General features: G+C 37.4%; 1 protein-coding gene across 1 annotated transcript; it reads right to left on the bottom strand.

The window, feature by feature from the left end:
- Nucleotides 1–9400: 9400 nt before the first annotated feature.
- Nucleotides 9401–18790, bottom strand: LOC110522526 (4-galactosyl-N-acetylglucosaminide 3-alpha-L-fucosyltransferase 9). The gene is made up of 2 exons (XM_021600972.3): nucleotides 18559–18790; nucleotides 9401–14463 (listed from the first exon to the last, which is right to left on the bottom strand). The coding sequence occupies exon 2, from the start codon at nucleotides 14460–14462 to the stop codon at nucleotides 13350–13352; it is 1113 nt and encodes a 370-aa protein (XP_021456647.1). The 5' UTR covers nucleotide 14463; nucleotides 18559–18790; the 3' UTR covers nucleotides 9401–13349.
- Between the last annotated feature and the right edge of the window lie 2951 nt (nucleotides 18791–21741).

Raw genomic sequence — 21741 nt, 5'->3', positions numbered from 1 at the left:
AAAGCAGATTGTGATACTTCCTCCTTAGTCACAGCCAATGAGCAGCAAGGGCAGAAATTGAGAAAAACGACCGTAAACTCAGCCAGAGAGAATTATTCTGAATTAATACTTCATTAACCCTACAGAGATTATGACTTAATTAGGATTTTGATATGAGGGTAATGTTTTAAATTCCTTTTGTCAGCATCTTAGCTTCAAACATAGCCCCCTCCCAGGTATTAGTGTGTCCTGTATCCATGACGCCACTGTTGTGTCCTGATACTACCCGGACAGGTTACCATAACCTTTACCTGTATCTAGTTGTTTTTAGAAAGATCCTGGTTCTACATAGCTATCTATCATTGCGCACTGCGCTTTATTATGGGTGACAGTTTTGGTATTCATCATTGCATTATCTACCAGAAAGTTGGATGGCCCTCTGATGTCACGTACTGCAGGTTGATACATTGCTATGTTTTCATTTATAAAGCATTTTTACAAAAAGTCCCACTCTACCTAACATCATTACTAAACTTTAGACACACAAGTTACCACACCCGGTCTCGGGGATGGCTAACTTTGAAAATGATTTTGGTAAAATCAGAATTTAGTTCTTGCACCTTATTTGTGGAACGATCTTCAAAATGTACTCAAATGTAATGTTCTGGCCCCGCTAGTGTAATTCAGAAAGCTGAATGAGGACCTCATTACCATGAATGTGTTTGTTTTTTATGACCGTGTTTTTCTTTCTGCTTGCATTATACATGTATATTTTGATGTGTGTATTTTCTGTCATTTATGTCATTCAGGGCTCATCTGTAAAATAGACCTTGTTCTCAGTTTGACTCCCTGATCAAATAAAGGTAAATAAAAATAATTTAAAAAACACATGTGTTTTTGTTATTGTATTGCATATGTTTTAAATTTCTTTTATTTTTGTGTGCCGTTTTTTGGCTGTATTGCTCTGTTTCTGAGAGTATGGGTTCCATATACTAACACCTAAGTTTTTATTTGTACATGTGTTTTGTACTAGTAGAAACCTATTATAGATGTGTTATGTTCTATCTAGCATTTGTAGTTCTATTTGATATTATGACATCTTTAGCCGTTTCTGTCCCACTATTGTTTGTGGAGACATGCATTCTCAGAGGATCCATGTGAACAGTAGATCTGTGCCAGAAAAGAGGGATAGACCAATGAGTGATATATGGTTGGCTTCTTAGCAATGGTGATCAACTTTACCGCAGAGATGGATTGTAAATCTCAGTGTGCCCATCCTCTCGTGTCGTTGGCCTGGGGTAGGATCAGATAGGGTTAAAGTAGTGGAATAAGCTGGTGAGTTTTAATGAGTGGGTTCATCTATGCCGAAAGAATCCATTGAAGGGATACCGTACGTTGATTTTGGCTTCTTTTAGAGACGGCTCGCTGAAGCATATTGACATGTAGTGTCCCAAAGGCTGCCGTAGAACCCAACTCCTTTTTGTCTGTGACTTTGCGATTGTCTGGGGAACATCGCAAATGAGCTATTTTCTGGTAAATGACTGCTGGCTGGTGGCAGAATATTATAGGCCTATGTAAATTCGGTCATATTGGCAGAATATTATATAAATAAATAAACATGTGCTGCATTCTTTACCTTTCTTTTAGACATAATAAATTAAATTGGGTTAGGCGAATAACTTGAAATGTGATCCCTAAGCCTACTAATACATTCATTAAAAACACCCCTTTATGGGCCATCAGTGGGACTGTATTATTGAGTATGTGAGATGGTGCACTATTAACGGCTAATAGAGCTACTTGTTCGTTGTGCATTTGTTATCGAGCTATTTAGTTAGGCATCGTAATATTGTCGACCATCATCAACTTATCTAGGGGGGAAAGTCTAAATGACAGTCAAGTGACAAACAACTGTTGTGATAGGCCTATATCATGGATGCAAAAGCAGCCAGTGCGGGAAGAATATCCAGAATATGTTGGTTTCTAGTGCTTTCCGCCAGTGAAGTTGTGATCCACGTTGGATCCAATCCAATACCCCTACATTTATGTTGAGTATCTGCTATTGTTAGAAGATTTAACAGAGAAAGCATCAGAGTATAGAAGATTTTACAGAGAAAGAGTAAAGGTAATGAGTTAATGGTTTCATATTTTTCTGTGCGTCTCATTGGACACCGTAAGCTGTGCACAAATTGTGTTGGATAGCCTGGGCTGTTATGCTTACACCCAACTGTATTTCACTTTGTATTATTCAGGACATTTAATGACACATTGTAGCCTAGTGGGCTTATATACACTGGGATACGGTCCAAACACTTAAAAGACACACCCTATCCCCTCAGCCCTCAAAATAAGTGAACATTTCTGATGACATATCATGACGTCTGACGAGTATACACTTGCAGGGCAAGGGGCGAGGGAGGAAGTAATGATTTTTAAATGGACCACCCTTGGCCGGAAATTCGTCACTCGTTCATCCCGCTATGATTGTGTTTGCACCCACCGGTAGCTTGTTGGTGCTTTATATGCGCTACAGTTAATTATGAGTGCATGTTAACTTATTTTAAATATATAATTATTAATATACGCCTACTGTATGATAGCAAATTAATTATCTAACTAACGTTAGCCTGTCTCGCTGGAACTTCTGAAGAAGGAAAATGTTTTACTTCTACAATTTCCAAAAGATAACCAAACAAAAACATAATGACTTTTTACAGACATGTATGTACCTTCATGTGCATTAGTAGGACAATTTCTAACGTATTTGCATTCGTTTTTACTTATAGGTTGACTTCTCCATTGATGTTGTTTTTATGCTTTTGCGGACTTTTCTTAGCGGATGTACAATCGTCCGAATTGAATTATGGGGAGTTTCAGGCCCGGAGTGAACATATTTGTACACTTGCAAAGCCGACGAAAAACGAGGGCTGAAGGGCTTACGTTGCAAACTTCCCTTGCTTGGTTCATCATTTGGACCACACTCCAAGATGGCAAGGAGGATTCCCCCAAGGGCATAAAGCGCTGGTAAGTGGACAAGGGTGTGTTTTTTTTTTAAGTGTTTGAACCGCAGCCAATGATTTGGTGAATTTGAATGACGTTGTCACACCCTGATCTGTTTCATGTGTCTTTGTGCTTGTCTCTACCCCCCTCCAGGTGTCGCCCATCTTCCCCATTATCCCCAGTGTATTTATACCTGTGTTCTCTGTTTGTATGTTGCCAATTCGTCTTGTCAAGCCTACCAGTGTGTTTTTCCGTGCTCCTGTTTTCCTAGTCTCTGTTTTCTAGCCCTCCCGGTTCCACCTGCCCTGACCATTCAGCCTGCCCATACCTCGAACCTGCCTGCCCCCCTATGCCTTTCGGACTCTGACCTGTTTATTGAGCTTTTGCCTGTCCTCAACTTGCCTATTGCCTGCCCCTTGTATTTTAATAAGTATATGAGACTCAAACCATCTGCCTCCTGTGTCTGCATTTGGGTCTTTCCCTGTATCGTTATGGATGTAAATAATTATGTTGTGAGGGCCCAGTAACAAATGGGCTCTATCCCTTTCATCATAGAGGCTATTGTTACTTTTTGTCTCTAAAATTACAATGTTTCCATTTCTATTGTCATGTAACAGTCTTTATTTTATTGAAACAACCAAATATTGGCCTTTTGCCTGATCTGAATATTTTCATAAATTCTTTAGCCTTAACTACAAAATACAGTGGGGCAAAAAAGTATTTAGTCAGCCACCAATTGTGCAAGTTCTCACAATTAAAAAGATGAGAGGCCTGTAATTTTCATCATAGGTACACTTCAACTATGACAGACAAAATTAGAAAAAAAATCCTGAAAATCACATTGTAGGATTTTTTATGAATTTATTTGCCAATTATGGTGGAAAATAAGTATTTGGTCACCTACAAACAAGCAAGATTTCTGGCTCTCACAGACCTGTAACTTCTTCTTTAAGAGGCTCCTCTGTCCTCCACTCGTTACCTGTATTAATGGCACCTGTTTGAACTTGTTATCAGTATAAAATACACCTGTCATCAACCTCAAACAGTCACACTCCAAACTCCACTATGGCCAAGACCAAAGAGCTGTCAAAGGACACCAGAAACAAAATTGTAGACCTGCACCAGGCTGGGAAGACGGAATCTGCAATAGGTAAGCAGCTTGGTTTGAAGAAATCAACTATGATAGCAGTTATTAGTAAATGGTAGACATACAAGACCACTGATAATCTCCCTCGATCTGGGGCTCCACGCAATATCTCACCACGTGGGGTCAAAATGATCACAAGAACGGTGAGCAAAAATCCCAGAACCACACGGGGGGACCTAGTGAATGACCTGCAGAGAGCTGGGACCAAAGTAACAAAGCCTACCATCGGCAAGGGCATTGAAGATGAAACGTGGCTGGGTCTTCCAGCATGACAATGATCCCAAATACACCGCACGGGCAACCAAGGAGTGGCTTTGTAAGAAGCATTTCAAGGTCCTGGAGTGGCCTAGCCAGTCTCCAGATCTCAACCCCATAGAAAATCTTTGGAGGGAGTTGAAAGTCCGTGTTGCCCAGCAACAGCCCCAAAACATCACTGCTCTAGAAGAGATCTGCATGGGGGAATGGGCCAAAATACCAGCAACGGTGTGTTCCAACCTTGTGGAGACTTACAGAAAACGTTTGACCTCTGTCATTGCCAACAAAGGTTATATAACAAAGTATTGAGAAACTTTTTTTATTGACCAAATATTTATTTTCCACCATAATTTGCAAAGAAATTCATTAAAAATCCTACAATGTGATTTTCTGGATTTTTTTTCTAATTTTGTCATAGTTGAAGTTTACCTATGATGAAAATGACAGGCCTCTCTCATCTTTTTAAGTGGGAGAACTTGCACAATTGGTGGCTGACTAAATACTTGTTTGCCCCACTGTATAAGCCTTAAAATCTGCCCATATGAACACATTTATTTTAAACCATAGGCTAAAGAACAGCTACATGAATTACAAGACAGTTAGTTACCTGTTACAAGACTGTTGATAACCACGTTGCCAAATTTTGGCAATGAAGGCAGCATTTCTACTTACCCGGAGATGTAAGAACTCAATTCCTTTCTTGAAGGTTTCAACATTGGCAACATTGGCAAGTAAAGTAGTGACTGCAGAGCCAAAGGAAGGGTGAGAGGGGAAATTACAATGTATTTTAATTAAGTAAACTATATTAGGCCTACACACAGTTTATTATTTTATTGAAATAAACTGTACGTGTTAATTTAGATTATTTCACATCCATTAGTAGAGACTAAAATTACTTTAAACTTTTTTCCTGCTTTCAATATGTATTTTATTTTCTAACGCATTTCATGTCTGGAGTTCACTGTTTTGCACTGTTTTTGTCCAGTCTCACACCCAGACTTTTGACATTCTGCTATGTATTACACTCAGTGGCGATTTTAGCATGTAAATCTTGGTGGGGCAAAAAAAGTTTTATGCATGCCAGCAAAGCCACAACACTTAACAATACATTACTTTCACTATAATGGTGACAAACGGTGCCCACAAACTGTTAGGGCCTACATACAGCTGTCCCAACAGCAGAGTCCCAACCGCTTACCACTGCTACACCTGGCTATCAGCGGAGCCTTTTAAGCAGCGAAACAGTTCAATCAGCCTCATTTACTGCCTTTGAAAAAAACATAGCTGATATGGCTGACTTGCTTAAACAAATGTGGTTTCTACTAACAATGAATATGTACAAACTATGGCATAATGGGAAGACGAGCGGATAAGAGGCAATCCATCATTTCGATTAAGACGTTAATGAGCGAGCTAGGACAGACATAGTCAATATAGCACATATGTTCAGAACTTTTGAAATGTACAGCGACAGAATCCAGAACATGGGACGTTCTTACACTATTCTCCCTGTACAAGTCAGAACCGTAGGATAAATAAAGGGGGCATATAAGCAGACAATGAAAGCACTTACAATATTCGATGTTGACATTTCTCTAAAACAGGCTATAGGCTACATGTGCACCAACAAGTCAGAACAGTAGACTAATGAGGGAGGAACAAATTATTAGGGTCCTTCTCTAGAAATCCTGACTTGGAATTCATTTTAGAATTTTACCAGTCGGAGCTAGTTCCCAGTTGTCTTGAACTCACTGATATGTGAGATTTCCCAGCTCCGAGTTTCCAGTTGTTTCTAACGCGACAGAAGTCATGCTGGATTGACAGCATGGCCGATGTATTCAAACTTTTCTGGCGTATGGCATTACCCCCTTTTTCGTGATATCCAATTGGTAGTTACGATCGTGTCTCATCGTTGCAACTCCCCTACGGAGTCGGCGAAGGTCGAGAGCCAAGTCGCACCGCTTCTTTACACACTGCCCACTTAACCCGGAAGCCAGCTGCACCAATGTGTCTGAAGAAACACTCGACCTGACAACCGAGGTCAGCGTGCAGAAGCCTGGCCCACCTCAATGAGTCGCTAGAGCATGATGAGACAAGGACATCCCGGCAGCAAAACTTTCCCCTAACCCGGACGACGCTGGGCCAATTGTGCACCACATCATGGGGTCTCCCTGTCACAGCTGGTTGCGACACAGCCTGGGATCGAACACGGGGCCGCAGTGGCGCCTTAGAACTCATTGTTGAATGTGCAGTTTCCAACTTGTTGTGTAATGTTTATGTCCATTGGCCGATGAGCACTGATACGTTTTATCTATAATTTATCTTTATATGGCGAATACAGGCTGTATCACAACTGGCTGTGATTGGGAGTCCCAGAGGGACTCGTCTGGGTTTGGCAGGTGTAGGCCGTCATTACAAATACAAATTTGCTCTTCACTGACTTGCCTAGTTAAATAAAGGATAAATAAAAAAAATATCAATCAAAGCTACTGTAGATATGTGAATGGACATCATTTCATCTGTGGCCAATGACCTTGAGCTTTTTTGGATGGGCACTTCTAATGTAAGAGCATGGCAGCACCCAAGAGGCTTGAATTTTCGAACTCTACCCATAGATTTTGCAGTGACATAGTGTCCCCATGAATGATAGAACACTGAGCCAATCCCAGCTCAACTAGAGAGCATTACCAACCCCTACTCTCCATTCTTTTTTTGCTGGCTGCCCCACCACCACAGAAAGCACTTTGCCGGACCCCAGGCAGAGTAGCTGTTATATCTGGAGTACTTCTCCTGTCCTATTCGGTGTCCTGTGTGAATTTAAGTGTGCTCTCTCTAATTCTCTCTTTCTCTCTTTCTTTCTCTCTCTCTGAGGACCTGAGCCCTAGGACCATGCCTCAGGACTACCTGACATGATGACTCATTGCTGTCCACAGTCCACCTGGCCGTGCTGCTGCTCCAGTTTCAACTGTTCTGCCTTATTATTATTGGACCATGCTGGTCATTTATGAACATTTGAACATCTTGGCCATGTTCTGTTATAATCTCCACCCGGCACAGCCAGAAGAGGACTGGCCACCCCACATAGCCTGGTTCCTCTCTAGGTTTCTTCCTAGGTTTTGGCCTTTCTAGGGAGTTTTTCCTAGCCACTGTGCTTCTACACCTGCATTGCTTGCTGTTTGGGGTTTTAGGCTGGGTTTCTGTAGAGCACTTTGAGATATCAGCTGATGTACGAAGGGCTATATAAATAAATTTGAATTTAATTTAATTGAAGGTAATGGGGATCCATAATTGTCACGTTCTGACCTTAGTTCTGTTGTTATGTCTTTGTTTTAGTATGGTCAGGGCGTGAGTTGGGTGGGTTGTCTATGTTCCTTTTTCTATGTGGTGTTTTTTTGTGTTTGGCCTGGTATGGTTCTCAATCAGAGGCAGGTGTCGTTAGTTGTCTCTGATTGAGAATCATACTTAGGTAGCCTTTTCCCACCTGTGTGGTGTGGGTGATTATTTTCTGTTCAGTGTTTTTTCAGCACCATACAGGACTGTTCATTTGTCGTTTTATTTGTTTATGTTCAGTGTTCATTACGTTATTAAAAATATTAACACTTACCACGCTGCGCATTGGTCCTCACCTTCTTCCACCACAGACGAGCGTTACAATAATAAATACAAATACAAATGTTGAAATAATAATGTTTTAGCTGAACAGGTTGGGCTCAAAACATGTGTAACAATCAGTTACACGTCGCCACTGGTTACACTTACAAAAGACTTGATAATAAGAAAACATTTAATGCACCTGTTTAAAAGAAAATAGTCACATAAATGGAAACTATATACATATTGGATGGGCATAAGCCATGTTACTTTTTGTACACAAAATACAGTCATCTACTGTACAATGGTATTGTGTCATTACCACCACGACAAGCAAATTACATGATAAAGTTTTTTCACAAAGTTGTGTACTTGGTTACCATGGATATGAATAGTGACAGTGGAGCACATGGATGTCATGGAGGGAGGTTAACATTTTTATGCTGGGAAATTATTGAAAAATAAAAGGTAAATACGACTTGAGAAGATAATATTTTTATTGTACATCATTACCAAATAGGCTATAATTTCATAAAATGATGGTTGATTTAAAAAAAAATGTTAATTACACAGGTTAAAGGTTTTAGAACACCTACTCATTCAAGGTTTTTTTTAATGAAATAACACACATGGAATCATGTAGTAACCAAAAAAGTGTTGAACTCTGTAAAGCATTTATTTGCGCTGCAATTTCTGAGGCTGGTAACTATAAGGAACTTATTCTCTGCATCAGAGGTAACTCTGGGTCTTCCATTCCTGTAGCGGTCCTCGTGAGAGACAGTTTCATCATAGCACTTGATGGTTTTTGCGACTGCACTTGAAGAAACCTTGAAATTTGAAGAAAGTTCTTGACATTTTCCGTATTGACTGAAATTCATGTGTTAAAGTATTGATGGACTATCGTTTCTCTTTGCTTATTTGAGCTGTTCTTGCCACAATACGGACTTGGTCTATTACCAGATAGGGCTCCCCCCATCCATTGACCAAACGGCATATGATGCTTGATGGCGCAGTCTAGGAGGAAATGTGCTCTCTCGTTAAGCAATAGAGAGCATTGAGGGCAAAATCTTGAGTGAGCACACACCTGTCTCATGAGTCTGAATCAATAGACTGCAGCCAGTGAACAAAGATTTGTTTAATGTCAATCAGTGGTTCCAACCATGTATTTCTGCCTAATGCATTAAAGCCCAAAATTCTTCTTAAAGATGCTTTAAATTCTTGATGCATGTAGCCTTTGTTTTTTGAGGTTATTAATGGTTTGTTCTATATATTCAATAAAATTAAAACATGTACAATTGTGACATTAAAATATGTAATTGTATTTATCCGTTTAAAAAAAAAAATATGATATGTCATTTCCAGCACACTCTGTCATTGTCAGAGTCGTGTGTATAGGTGGCAGGGAAGTCAGGCGTAGGAGAATCAAACTTATTGGGATGGAGTTGTTTTAATAACTTGAAAACAAACATAACTCCAAAACCATGAATACAATAAAACAAAGTAGGTACGGAGGACCCGTCGCGCACCAATACAAACAACACGAATACTGAACAACAAACAATCTCTCACAAGGACATGAGAGGAAACAGAGGGTTAAATACATAGCAGGTAATGAATGGGATTGAAACCAGGTGTGTAGGAAGATAAAACAAAACCAATGGAACATGAAAAATGGATCAATGATGGCTAGAAGACCGGTGACGTCGACCGCCGAGCACCGCCCGAACAAGGAGAGGCATCGGCTTCGGCAGAAGTCGTGACAGTCAGTACGCTACGCTAAGTCATTACGGTACATATTTTTGAGGGAAAGGTGTACAATTACAATTGATATTGATTATTTTCCCCATATGTGAACCTTATATGCATGTTCTTAAGATAATTCCTAAAATAATGTAACAAATGTCGTATTTGATGTGGTAAATACATGTTTCTGAGTAGCATTAAGACATATATGGACATTTAGACATGACAATGAAGAATACATGTTATTAAGAAAACTTCAAAAGAGTTTGAAAAAAATACAGGAAAAAAAATGAATCATGTTATATAAAATGCCTACATCACAATTTCTGTAATAGTCTTTTCAACTAAAATATCACATTTTATGATGTGGTGGTAATGACATTTCCCCCTAAAGAAAAAATATATTCTTAAATAGTATGGTCTCAGACACTATTAGATCTTGATTCCAGACAGAGTGAAGAAAATATTCAGATAGATATGAAGCAGTTTAAAGAGGTTTAATTTTCAAAAACAGTTAACATCCAAAAGGGTCCGTATTTCTAAATCAACCATATATAACATTTTGCAACAAAAGTAACATGATTATTTGTCTCTCTGAAATGAAACCATCAAGTAGATTTTAAACAAATACATGTCTGTCATTGAACAACCCCATGCCATGATTAGACAGTGAACAATAACACCAATCGCTTTCATAATTTATTTGAACAATACAAGCAGATTCACCATCATTTCTAAAAATTGATATATACTGTTTTGGAATGAAACTATTGCCTATTCATATTGTATTCTGCTTCTGTTTGTACCTGTGTTGTTATATGCACAGGTAGCATGTACATTTATACACTCGTATCTTAATGGTATTACTGCTCTTGTGCTATCACATGTACAGTGTATTCATTACCTCTTTCCCCTGTTTCAAAACCACTACCATTCCACCACCTTTCATTCATGTGTGTGTCCATAAAGTATCCTTGTATGAAACCCCCCAAGAATATTTGAGATAAAGAACCTTGTCAGTGTGTTGGCCTGGGATCTAGAAACCTGATCTTGACAGCTACTTGTATGACCAGTTTTGCAGCTCCAGGCAAGAACACATTCTTGGCCAGGTGTGGAGATCATATGACCAGTTTCACACCGTTTACTTCAGCTGTGGGACAAGTCAAGGAGAATAAATACTTTCACAATGCACTGTATGCATTGATGGTAAAACAATGTGTAGACTATGAGTGCCGTTTTTAATTGTATGTAGTTCTGTCCTTGAGCTGACCTTGTCTATTATTTTTCTGTCATGTTTAATGTTTTGTGTGGACCCCAGGAAGAGTAGCTGCTGCTTTCGCAACAGCCAATGGGAATCCTAATAAAATACAAAATAAAATAAATAATAATTCCTCTCTCCACGTGCCATATGCTGAAGCTGCATACTGTACCCTACACATAGAGAGATGGTGGACAATCAACAAGCAGCTGTCTCGACTTTAAGGAGACATGGAAGTGATCAGAAAAGGGAACATTCACTTAGTCGCACATTTTATATAACGATATACAGCCTCATTTTAGGTCTATAAATGTTTTTGTACTAATATCTATATACAGTCAATTTTCCATATGGAGAACTCATTGCTAATTAGCGTACAATATAATATAAACCAGGAACTATTTGTTTACATGTCGAATGAGGTCAGGAAAGTTATTTGTAAACATTGGCATTTTCACTGAACTATGAAGAGCAGGATTAGCAAACAAATCCACAATGCTTTCAGGTTCTACTCACTGGGCACACCACGTCATTTCCACCTGGATAATTGGGTAATATTTGGTTGAGAGTGATGTTGATCAATGAGATTACAAGATTTATTCACCCACTCAAAAAGACAGCCAAAAGTTAGTTAAATGTCTAATGTGTAATTACTGTGCTTTCAACCATCTAATAGCACAACCAAATTCCAATGGAAAAACAAGATTTTTTGGTTTAGTTTTCATCTAAATGTCTATCACTGTGCTTTCAACCATTTAAAAGTTTAAATGGAAAAACAATGCCAAATAATGTGTTGATTTATAAAAACAGATGTATGCGTTATTACTCTATAATGTATAGTTCCGGGAAACCTCAATGTGGCTATGGATGTCTTCCTCACTGTAAGGTTGAATGTTACATTAGTTTGTAAGACAGCCTTAACTTTAGGCTATTTACTGGATTACAAAAGTAATATAGAATTTAAAGGAGATGTACTGTATCTACCGCTTGGATAGTTCCATCTGGCTTAATCCCATTCTTTAACTTTTATTTTGGGTTAAATTGGAGACGTTAATAGGCTATTTATGTATTTCAACAATGATATTGAATTGTGATTGGTTGTCAATGCAACCAAATATAAACAATTGAAGAAGTAAATCGAGTTAAATAATATAACTAAATCAAATCCAACTTGAAATAAAGTATATTTGATTTATCCCTAGTCTTTCATTTTTCGTTGAGATGGAGTCGTGAATCCAACATATAAATTGTTAATTTGAAGACATTTAAAGCCAGACTAAGTCCGTGGCACAGATGCAACTATACAAGCAGAGTATAGACCTCTTTAAATGTTGATATTTGGTGCAAAACCCTTGATTCCTGATTCATCAGACACCTACCTCCCTTCTCTATTTTCTCTCTTGCCTCTCACTCAAACCTACACACATAATGCATTTGAAGAGGAAGAGATGTACCAATCACATCCATCTCTAACAATGTTGGTGCAGGAATGATTTGACACACGTATAACTTCTGAGAAATATAATATTTTACTGTCCTTTACACATACCGCAATGTTTTCATTTGTGGGCTTATAAACAAAATTATTTGGTGAATTTCAATAATGTAAATAATGATATTGATGATGGTGAGAGCGTAGTAACCGACGGACTCCATCGCTTTCATAATTTGTGTCTATAAAATCACAATGTTTCCATTTCTATTGTCATGTGAGTATATTTTTTTAATTGAAACGAAAAAATGTCGGCCTTTTGCGAGGTCCGAATATTTCCGTAGGAACGGTTTATTTTCATAAATTCGTTAGTCTGTAATACAACATAGAAGCCTTAAAATCTGCCTTTCTAAACGAATTTATTTTAAACCAAAGCCTAAGTAACAGCTACGTGATTCAATGAAAAGCAACAAATAGACATAGCATTGTTTCACTTTATAAAAAAAAAGACTAATGAACAGAAACAGGCAATAGGCTACAGCTGGCTTCACTGTTTCCCCGCCAAATAGACCTACAATGAAACTCAATGTATCGCAATGAGGTTGAATGCACTTGGGTCTGTACAGCAGAGTAGTACATTCCACAAATAGATTTCCTCAAGAAAAATATTTCCACAAGTGGCCTACCGCAGTATCGCAAAAACATGTGAAGTTTAATAGGTGATCTCATGCTAGAGAATTTTACATTTTGAGAGAATTGTACATTTTTAAGCACATTTTGTGATATTCTACACACTTTGCTATAAGGCTGTGCGAAAACTTTGCAGTTTTACAGCTAATTTCCTGTAATTCTAAACATTTTAGTCATGGTTCATAACCTGTTCATATTCATATCTGGGGAGGGGGGTACACCAGTGATGGTAATAGCTAATCAGAAGAGACTAATTAAACCAAATACCATTTGTAAAGATCAGGAACAACCCTGTACTCCTTATGTTTGCCTATATGGTCACAGGCATAACAAATAGATTGGATGAACTCTTGACTCAGTTGAATTAGATGTTGCTGAGCAAATAAGTTTCTACGCCACTGAAAGTAGCGCAGATATGCCTCATCATCCTTGTCCAACTTCAGGAGGAATTCAGCCAGGGCTTTTGCATTGGGAAAATCATTAACATGGATGAAGGAATCTCCCGGGACAAAGTCCTCATAGTTCTGTCTCGGTGGGCCCAATACTACTGGCACAGTTCCTGCTACAAGTGGTCCGTTAAGCTTCTCAGTGATGTAGTCTTTGTGGACTGAGTTCTCAAAGGAGAGGTAGAACTTACAGCTGGAGAGTGTTGAGAAGTAGTCCTCATATCTCAAGAATCTTGCAAAGGCTTTTCCATAGACATCCACCTTAATATGTTTGACAAGTTCTCTGTAATAGTTATCCCTTACTGCTGTTCCAGTTGCAGGGTTATTGTTACTCACAATCCAGCAAACTAATTTATCCTTCTTGGGCAGCACAAAGTCCTCACCCTGGCCTTTCCTTGCAGTTAAGCGCCAACGTACAGGGATGTCTGCATCTTCCCTATAACTCAAGGTCAAGTTGAAAAGGTTCTCTAGACCAGGTATTCTAATTGTGTTTGTAGGTGATTCCACATGATACCAGATCCACTTTTGGAATGGTGGTCGAGGTGATGGAGGCAAGTTGGATAAATCATGTTTGATGGATTTGTGAAAGATGAGCACCCCATCTGCCTTGTTGTACAGAGACCGGTCATCTGTCAGTTGGCAGCCATCAATGTTGAAGAAAGTGGTGCAATCTCTAAAATCAAACCTGCGGTTTTCTGGCCAGAACCACAACAGCATGATGGGCTTGTCTGGCTCTGGCTGCTTCTTAGACAAGGAGCTGTTCTCAGGTGACTTTGAGTAATGACGTGGCAAAGCAGGTTGGGGAGGGCAGATCTGAGATGGAGCTGATTGATAGTACATTACAAACAGCGTCAGAAATCCTCCTATACCAAGGATCGAGAACAGGACAACGCGTACAACTCCAGAAACCATTTTGGGCATTCTGCAAAAAAAATATAACTTTTTGAATGATTTTAAGTCAATTGAATCTTCCTGTACACAAAACAGGTTGTTTTACCTCTTAACAGTCTGTTTGACTTCTTAACTGCTTGTTGTACTTACTAACAGTTTGTTTTACTTGTTAACTGCTTGTTGTACTTACTAACAGCTTGTTGTACTTACCAACAGTTTGTTTTACTTGTTAACTGCTTGTTGTACTTACTAACAGCTTGTTGTACTTACCAACAGTTTGTTTTACTTGTTAACTGCTTGTTGTACTTACTAACAGTTTGTTTTACTTGTTAACTGCTTGTTGTACTTACTAACAGCTTGTTGTACTTACCAACAGTTTGTTTTACTTGTTAACTGCTTGTTGTACTTACTAACAGTTTGTTTTACTTGTTAACTGCTTGTTGTACTTACTAACAGTGTGTTTTACTTGTTAACTGCTTGTTGTACTTACTAACAGTTTGTTTTACTTGTTAACTGCTTGTTGTACTTACCAACAGTTTGTTTTACTTGTTAACTGCTTGTTGTACTTACTAACAGTTTGTTTTACTTGTTAACTGCTTGTTGTACTTACTAACAGTTTGTTTTACTTGTTAACTGCTTGTTGTACTTACTAACAGTTTGTTTTACTTGTTAACTGCTTGTTGAACTTACTAACAGTTTGTTTTACTTGTTAACTGCTTGTTGTACTTACTAACAGTTTGTTTTACTTGTTAACTGCTTGTTGTACTTACCAACAGTTTGTTTTACTTGTTAACTGCTTGTTGTACTTACTAACAGCTTGTTGTACTTACCAACAGTTTGTTTTACTTGTTAACTGCTTGTTGTACTTACTAACAGTTTGTTTTACTTGTTAACTACTTGTTGTACTTACTAACAGTTTGTTTTACTTGTTAACTGCTTGTTGTACTTACTAACAGCTTGTTGTACTTACTAACAGTTTGTTTTACTTGTTAACTGCTTGTTGTACTTACTAACAGTTTGTTTTACTTGTTAACTGCTTGTTGTACTTACTAACAGTTTGTTTTACTTGTTAACTGCTTGTTGTACTTACTAACAGTTTGTTGTACTTACTAACAGTTTGTTTTACTTGTTAACTGCTTGTTGTACTTACTAACAGTTTGTTTTACTTGTTAACTGCTTGTTGTACTTACTAACAGCTTGTTGTACTTACTAACAGTTTGTTTTACTTGTTAACTGCTTGTTGTACTTACTAACAGTTTGTTTTACTTGTTAACTGCTTGTTGTACTTACTAACAGCTTGTTGTACTTACCAACAGTTTGTTTTACTTGTTAACTGCTTGTTGTACTTACTAACAGATTGTTTTACTTGTTAACTGCTTGTTGTACTTACTAACAGCTTGTTGTACTTACTAACAGTTTGTTTTACTTGTTAACTGCTTGTTGTACTTACTAACAGTTTGTTTTACTTGTTAACTGCTTGTTGTACTTACTAACAGTTTGTTTTACTTGTTAACTGCTTGTTGTACTTACTAACAGTTTGTTTTACTTGTTAACTGCTTGTTGTACTTACTAACAGCTTGTTGTACTTACCAACAGTTTGTTTTACTTGTTAACTGCTTGTTGTACTTACTAACAGTTTGTTTTACTTGTTAACTGCTTGTTGTACTTACTAACAGTTTGTTTTACTTGTTAACTGCTTGTTGTACTTACTAACTGTTTGTTTTACTTGTTAACAGCTTGTTGTACTTACTAACAGTTTGTTTTACTTGTTAACTGCTTGTTGTACTTACTAACAGTTTGTTTTACTTTTTAACTGTTTGTTGTACTTACTAACCGTTTGTTTTACTTGTTAACTGCTTGTTGTACTTACTAACAGCTTGTTGTACTTACTAACAGTTTGTTTTACTTGTTAACTGCTTGTTGTACTTACTAACAGTTTGTTTTACTTGTTAACTGCTTGTTTTACTTCTTAACAGCTTGTTTTACTTGTTAACTGCTTGTTGTACTTACTAACAGTTTGTTTTACTTGTTAACTGCTTGTTGTACTTACTAACCGTTTGTTTTACTTGTTAACTGCTTGTTGTACTTACTAACAGTTTGTTTTACTTGTTAACTGCTTGTTGTACTTACTAACAGCTTGTTGTACTTACTAACAGTTTGTTTTACTTGTTAACTGCTTGTTGTACTTACTAACAGTTTGTTTTACTTGTTAACTGCTTGTTGTACTTACTAACAGTTTGTTTTACTTGTTAACTGCTTGTTGTACTTACTAACAGTTTGTTTTACTTGTTAACTGCTTGTTGTACTTACTAACAGTTTGTTTTACTTGTTAACTGCTTGTTGTACTTACTAACAGTTTGTTTTACTTGTTAACTGCTTGTTGTACTTACTAACAGTTTGTTTTACTTGTTAACTGCTTGTTGTACTTACTAACAGCTTGTTGTACTTACTAACAGTTTGTTTTACTTGTTAACTGCTTGTTGTACTTACTAACAGTTTGTTTTACTTGTTAACTGCTTGTTGTACTTACTAACAGCTTGTTGTACTTACTAACAGTTTGTTTTACTTGTTAACTGCTTGTTGTACTTACTAACAGTTTGTTTTACTTGTTAACTGCTTGTTGTACTTACTAACAGCTTGTTGTACTTACTAACAGTTTGTTTTACTTGTTAACAGCTTGTTGTACTTACTAACAGTTTGTTTTACTTGTTAACAGCTTGTTGTACTTACTAACAGTTTGTTTTACTTGTTAACTGCTTGTTGTACTTACTAAGTTTGTTTTACTTGTTAACTGCTTGTTGTACTTACTAACAGTTTGTTTTACTTGTTAACTGCTTGTTGTACTTACTAACAGTTTGTTTTACTTGTTAACTGCTTGTTGTACTTACTAACAGTTTGTTTTACTTGTTAACTGCTTGTTGTACTTACTAACAGTTTGTTTTACTTGTTAACTGCTTGTTGTACTTACTAACAGTTTGTTTTATTTGTTAACTGCTTGTTGTACTTACTAACAGTTTGTTTTACTTGTTAACTGCTTGTTGTACTTACTAACAGCTTGTTGTACTTACCAACAGTTTGTTTTACTTGTTAACTGCTTGTTGTACTTACTAACAGTTTGTTTTACTTGTTAACTGCTTGTTGTACTTACTAACAGTTTGTTTTACTTGTTAACTGCTTGTTGTACTTACTAACAGTTTGTTTTACTTGTTAACTGCTTGTTGTACTTACTAACAGTTTGTTTTACTTGTTAACTGCTTGTTGTACTTACTAACAGTTTGTTTTACTTGTTAACTGCTTGTTGTACTTACTAACAGTTTGTTTTACTTGTTAACTGCTTGTTGTACTTACTAACAGTTTGTTTTACTTGTTAACTGCTTGTTTTACTTCTTAACAGCTTGTTTTGTGTACAGGAAGAAAGTATGAGAAAATAGCAAATGCAACAACTACACAAAGTATATGTCAGCCCAGAACTGTAAACCAAATCCTGTTACAACAAAGGGGAAGTGGACGATACAGGGTCAAGCAACATGATAAGATATGTCAGTCAACTTATTCAAGAGGGACAAGTCTGCTTTTATCTATAAAATAGACTTTTATTTGTTAATTTGCTTTTACCCTGTAGCTGAAAGACAACTATCACGTCTCTCTCGTTCATGCCATACACACCCACCTCAGGTCTGTGTCTGTCAATAGTTCACTTTTAGTCTCAGTTTTAGTCTCAATTTTATGGACATTTTACAATGGTTGGTGAGGTGTATTTTAAACAAGTAACTTCAAATCTCTACCCTTTACTAATACAGTTCCAACCTGCTCTTCCGCTTTGTTCTGCAATGTGATATGGTTTAGGTAATGACAATCTCTTCTAAAATTGTTTCAAATGTATTTTTCATGTGTAAAAACACTTAATCAGACTTGGCCTAAGGATTTGCCAATACAGTAAATAAAGCATGTGTTTTGATTATTTCACTTGACCTTTCAAAATGGCTCTAAGGATCCTCTCCCTTCATATTTACAAGCAGATCTATAAAACTGAAAAACTATGTTCACTTAGCTACCATATTCTTAGATAAATTAAGTCTGTAGTTTCGTGAGGTCTATAATTAAAGAGAAAAAGATCAAGACTCACCAGACAACAGGTTGTTCTTGTTACAGCTTGTTCAGAGATGTTCGGTGATCTGCTCTGTGATCGGTTTTGTAATTCCTACACACACCCAGTCAGAAATGTTGAACTGTGTGATTTGTTTCTCAGTCACATACTCATCTGTTCAAGTATATAAACATGAAACAGTGAGACATCCGACAGCGGCAGAAAACATCCTCAATGTTTCAGGAGTGGCAAAGCAGATTGTGGTACTTCCTCCTTAGTCACAGCCAATGAGCAGCAAGGGCAGAAATGGAGAAAAACGCCCGTAAACTCAGCCAGAGAGAATTATTCTGAATCAATACTTCATTAACCCTACAGCGATTATGACTTAATTAGGATTTTGATATGAGGGTAATGTTTTAAATTCCTGTTGTCAGCATCTTAGCTTCAAACATATCCCCCCTCCCAGGTATTAGTGTGTCCTGTATCCATGACGCCACTGGTGTGTCCTGATACTACCCGGACAGGTTACCATAACCTTTACCTGTATCTAGTTGTTTTTAGAAAGATCCTGGTTCTACATAGCTATCTATCATAGCGCACTGCGCTTTATTATGGGCGACAGTTTTGGTATTCATCATTGCATTATCTACCAGAAAGTTGGATGGCCCTCTGATGTCACGTACTGTAGGTTGATACATTGTTATGTTTTCATTTATAAAGCATTTTTACAAAAAGTCCCATTGTATCTAACATCATTACTAAACTTTAGACACACAAGTTACCACACCCGGTCTACCACACCCGATGGCTAACTTTGAAAATGATTTTGGTAAATCAGAATTTAGTTCTTGCACTGTATTTGTGGAACAATCTTCAAAATGTACTCAAATGTAATGTTCTGGCCCCGCTAGTGTAATTCAGAAAGCTGAATAAGGACCTTGTTACCATGAATGTGTTTTTTTTTATGACCGTGTTTTTCTTTCTGCTTGCATTATACATGTATATTTTGATGTGTGTATTTTCTGTCATTTATGTAATTCAGGGCTCATCTGTAAAATAGACTTTGTTCTCGGTTTGACTCCCTGATCAAATAAAGGTAAATAATAATAATAATAAACATATTGTGTTGTATATGTTTTCCTTTTCTTTCTTTTTTGTGCAGATTTTCGGCTGTAGTGCTCTGTTTCTGAGAGTATGGGTTCCATATACTAACACCTCATTTTTTTTTATCTGTACATGTGTTTTGTTCTAGTAGAAATACATCTATAATATGTTCTGTTCTATCTACCATTTCTATTTCTATTTGATAGTATGACATCTAGTTGCCCTTTTGACTACTTTAGTTAACCACAGTAGTTATCTGTGGCTCACTGTGTGGCCGTATCTGTCCCACTATTGTTTGTGGAGACATGCATTCTGTGAATAGTAGATATGTTTTGATATATCCCTGTGAATAGTAGATTTTGAATGTTATTATTTTACCTTTATTTAACTAGGCAAGTCAGTTAAGAACAAATTCTTATTTTCAATGACGGCCTAGGAACAGTGGGTTATAATTGCCTTGTTCAGGGGCAGAACGGCAGATTTTTACCTTGTCAGCTCTGGGATTCGATCTTCCAACGCTCTAACCACTAGGCTACCTGCCGCCCCTGTCATTCCCATCACGTCATTAAACATCCATTTTAGTTGAAAATGAAATATCATACAATTGATTTATAATGGATTTCTTATACATTTGTACATTGAATATTATTTAAAGTGATTTTTAAGGTTTTCCTAATATTAATAATTCAACACGACGCCTGAATGTATAAACTTGCCTTGGTGTCAGCTGAAAACATGTATCTATCATGAAAAATAAGATATTTCCACACAACCTTTTAGTGAGATTAAGATAACAACCATGTGATTTCCATATCTAAAACAAATAAATGTATGTAAATTATACATAACATACTAATTTACCTCAAAAATATGGGTTGTGATGGAAATGACAAGGTGTGGTGAAAATTACATCTAAGTAAAAAAAAAAATGTTGAATGAGTTTCCTGTAAACAATAGATATTATATTCATTCTCTTTTAGCCAGGTAAATACTGATCGTCTTTTCTTATTATCTGCTAAGCCAATACAATTATAACTGGCTATACTTATTTCACCACTTACCAGAATGAGACACAGGTTTCAATGCTATTTATCAAAATATATGTTTGTAAACGTACCATTAAAAAGTAACATGATGATTGAGTGTCTATATAGCTGTACCATGATATTTGCAATGCTACTAAGTAAACCTCCAATTGGTCCCCCCTATTCCACCCTCTAAAAGCCCTCCTCATCCCCAGTTGGGTTGTCATCCCAATGCCCGGCAGACCATCCCCGACCCCCCGGATCCCATAGCCCCGGAGAGACCGGGACCCATCCTTCTCTGAATGTCCGTGTGTGACCCCCTCCCCATGGGTTACTGCAGCAAGTGTTGCCAGCACTGCCACTGCCTGAGTGGAGGCTAGGTACAAGGTCATCAAGGTTCTCATCCAATCAAAGATGGCGTAGCAGTCAGACGTCTTTGCCTTTGTCCCTTGTATATATCTTTTCACATCTTTTTCTTCGCATATCTTTGTAAAATATTTTCCTAAACTTCAACTTAAAAATACTCTCCTGCAACCCACCTCACCAATGTGGCGTGGATCTGCGTTTTTCTAAAGTATTTCTATTTACTTCGGATCTGGAATCCCTCAACTGAAGTTAGCCAGTGTCGTGGAAATTTCCTCTATTTACAAAATCATTGGAGCAAACCACAACACAAGTCAGAGTTAGTTATCAAAGTCCATCTTTAATTATATGAGCTCTACCACAACCCTGTGACTCTCAGATCAATTCAGTGTCTATCAATTAATTCTCTGAGAGCCCCTTCTACATTGCAACTGAGATCCTTTAATAGCAAAAAACACACAGTCAGACAGCATAGACATAATAAATCGTTCAGCTTTGTCTCCTTACTCAAACCCAGAACCATAAACCAATCCTCCATATCAACAGGCATATATCAAATTGTCATTTAGATACAACTAATTCTAAATACAACCAATCCTGGACAAGCTCACGGGGAGCATAGAATGATTCCAGACACTGCCATCCTCCTCTCCCCGATGGGAAAAGTAGGGAGGGACTGGCACACAGACACAGTGGAGCAAAATATATGTTTACACATGATGACACCTTG

The sequence above is a fragment of the Oncorhynchus mykiss genome, chromosome 4 (genome assembly GCF_057628025.1).
Source record: "Oncorhynchus mykiss isolate SJ-2025 chromosome 4, ASM5762802v1, whole genome shotgun sequence".
Classification (NCBI taxonomy): domain Eukaryota; kingdom Metazoa; phylum Chordata; class Actinopteri; order Salmoniformes; family Salmonidae; genus Oncorhynchus; species Oncorhynchus mykiss.
Note: the sequence above shows the minus strand (reverse complement) of the source record. Positions and strands in the feature narration are given on the sequence as shown.

Excerpts from the sequence above, each read along its gene's own strand:
- LOC110522526 (XM_021600972.3), bottom strand. The coding sequence starts at position 14,462 with ATGCCCAAAATGGTTTCTGGAGTTGTACGCGTTGTCCTGTTCTCGATC.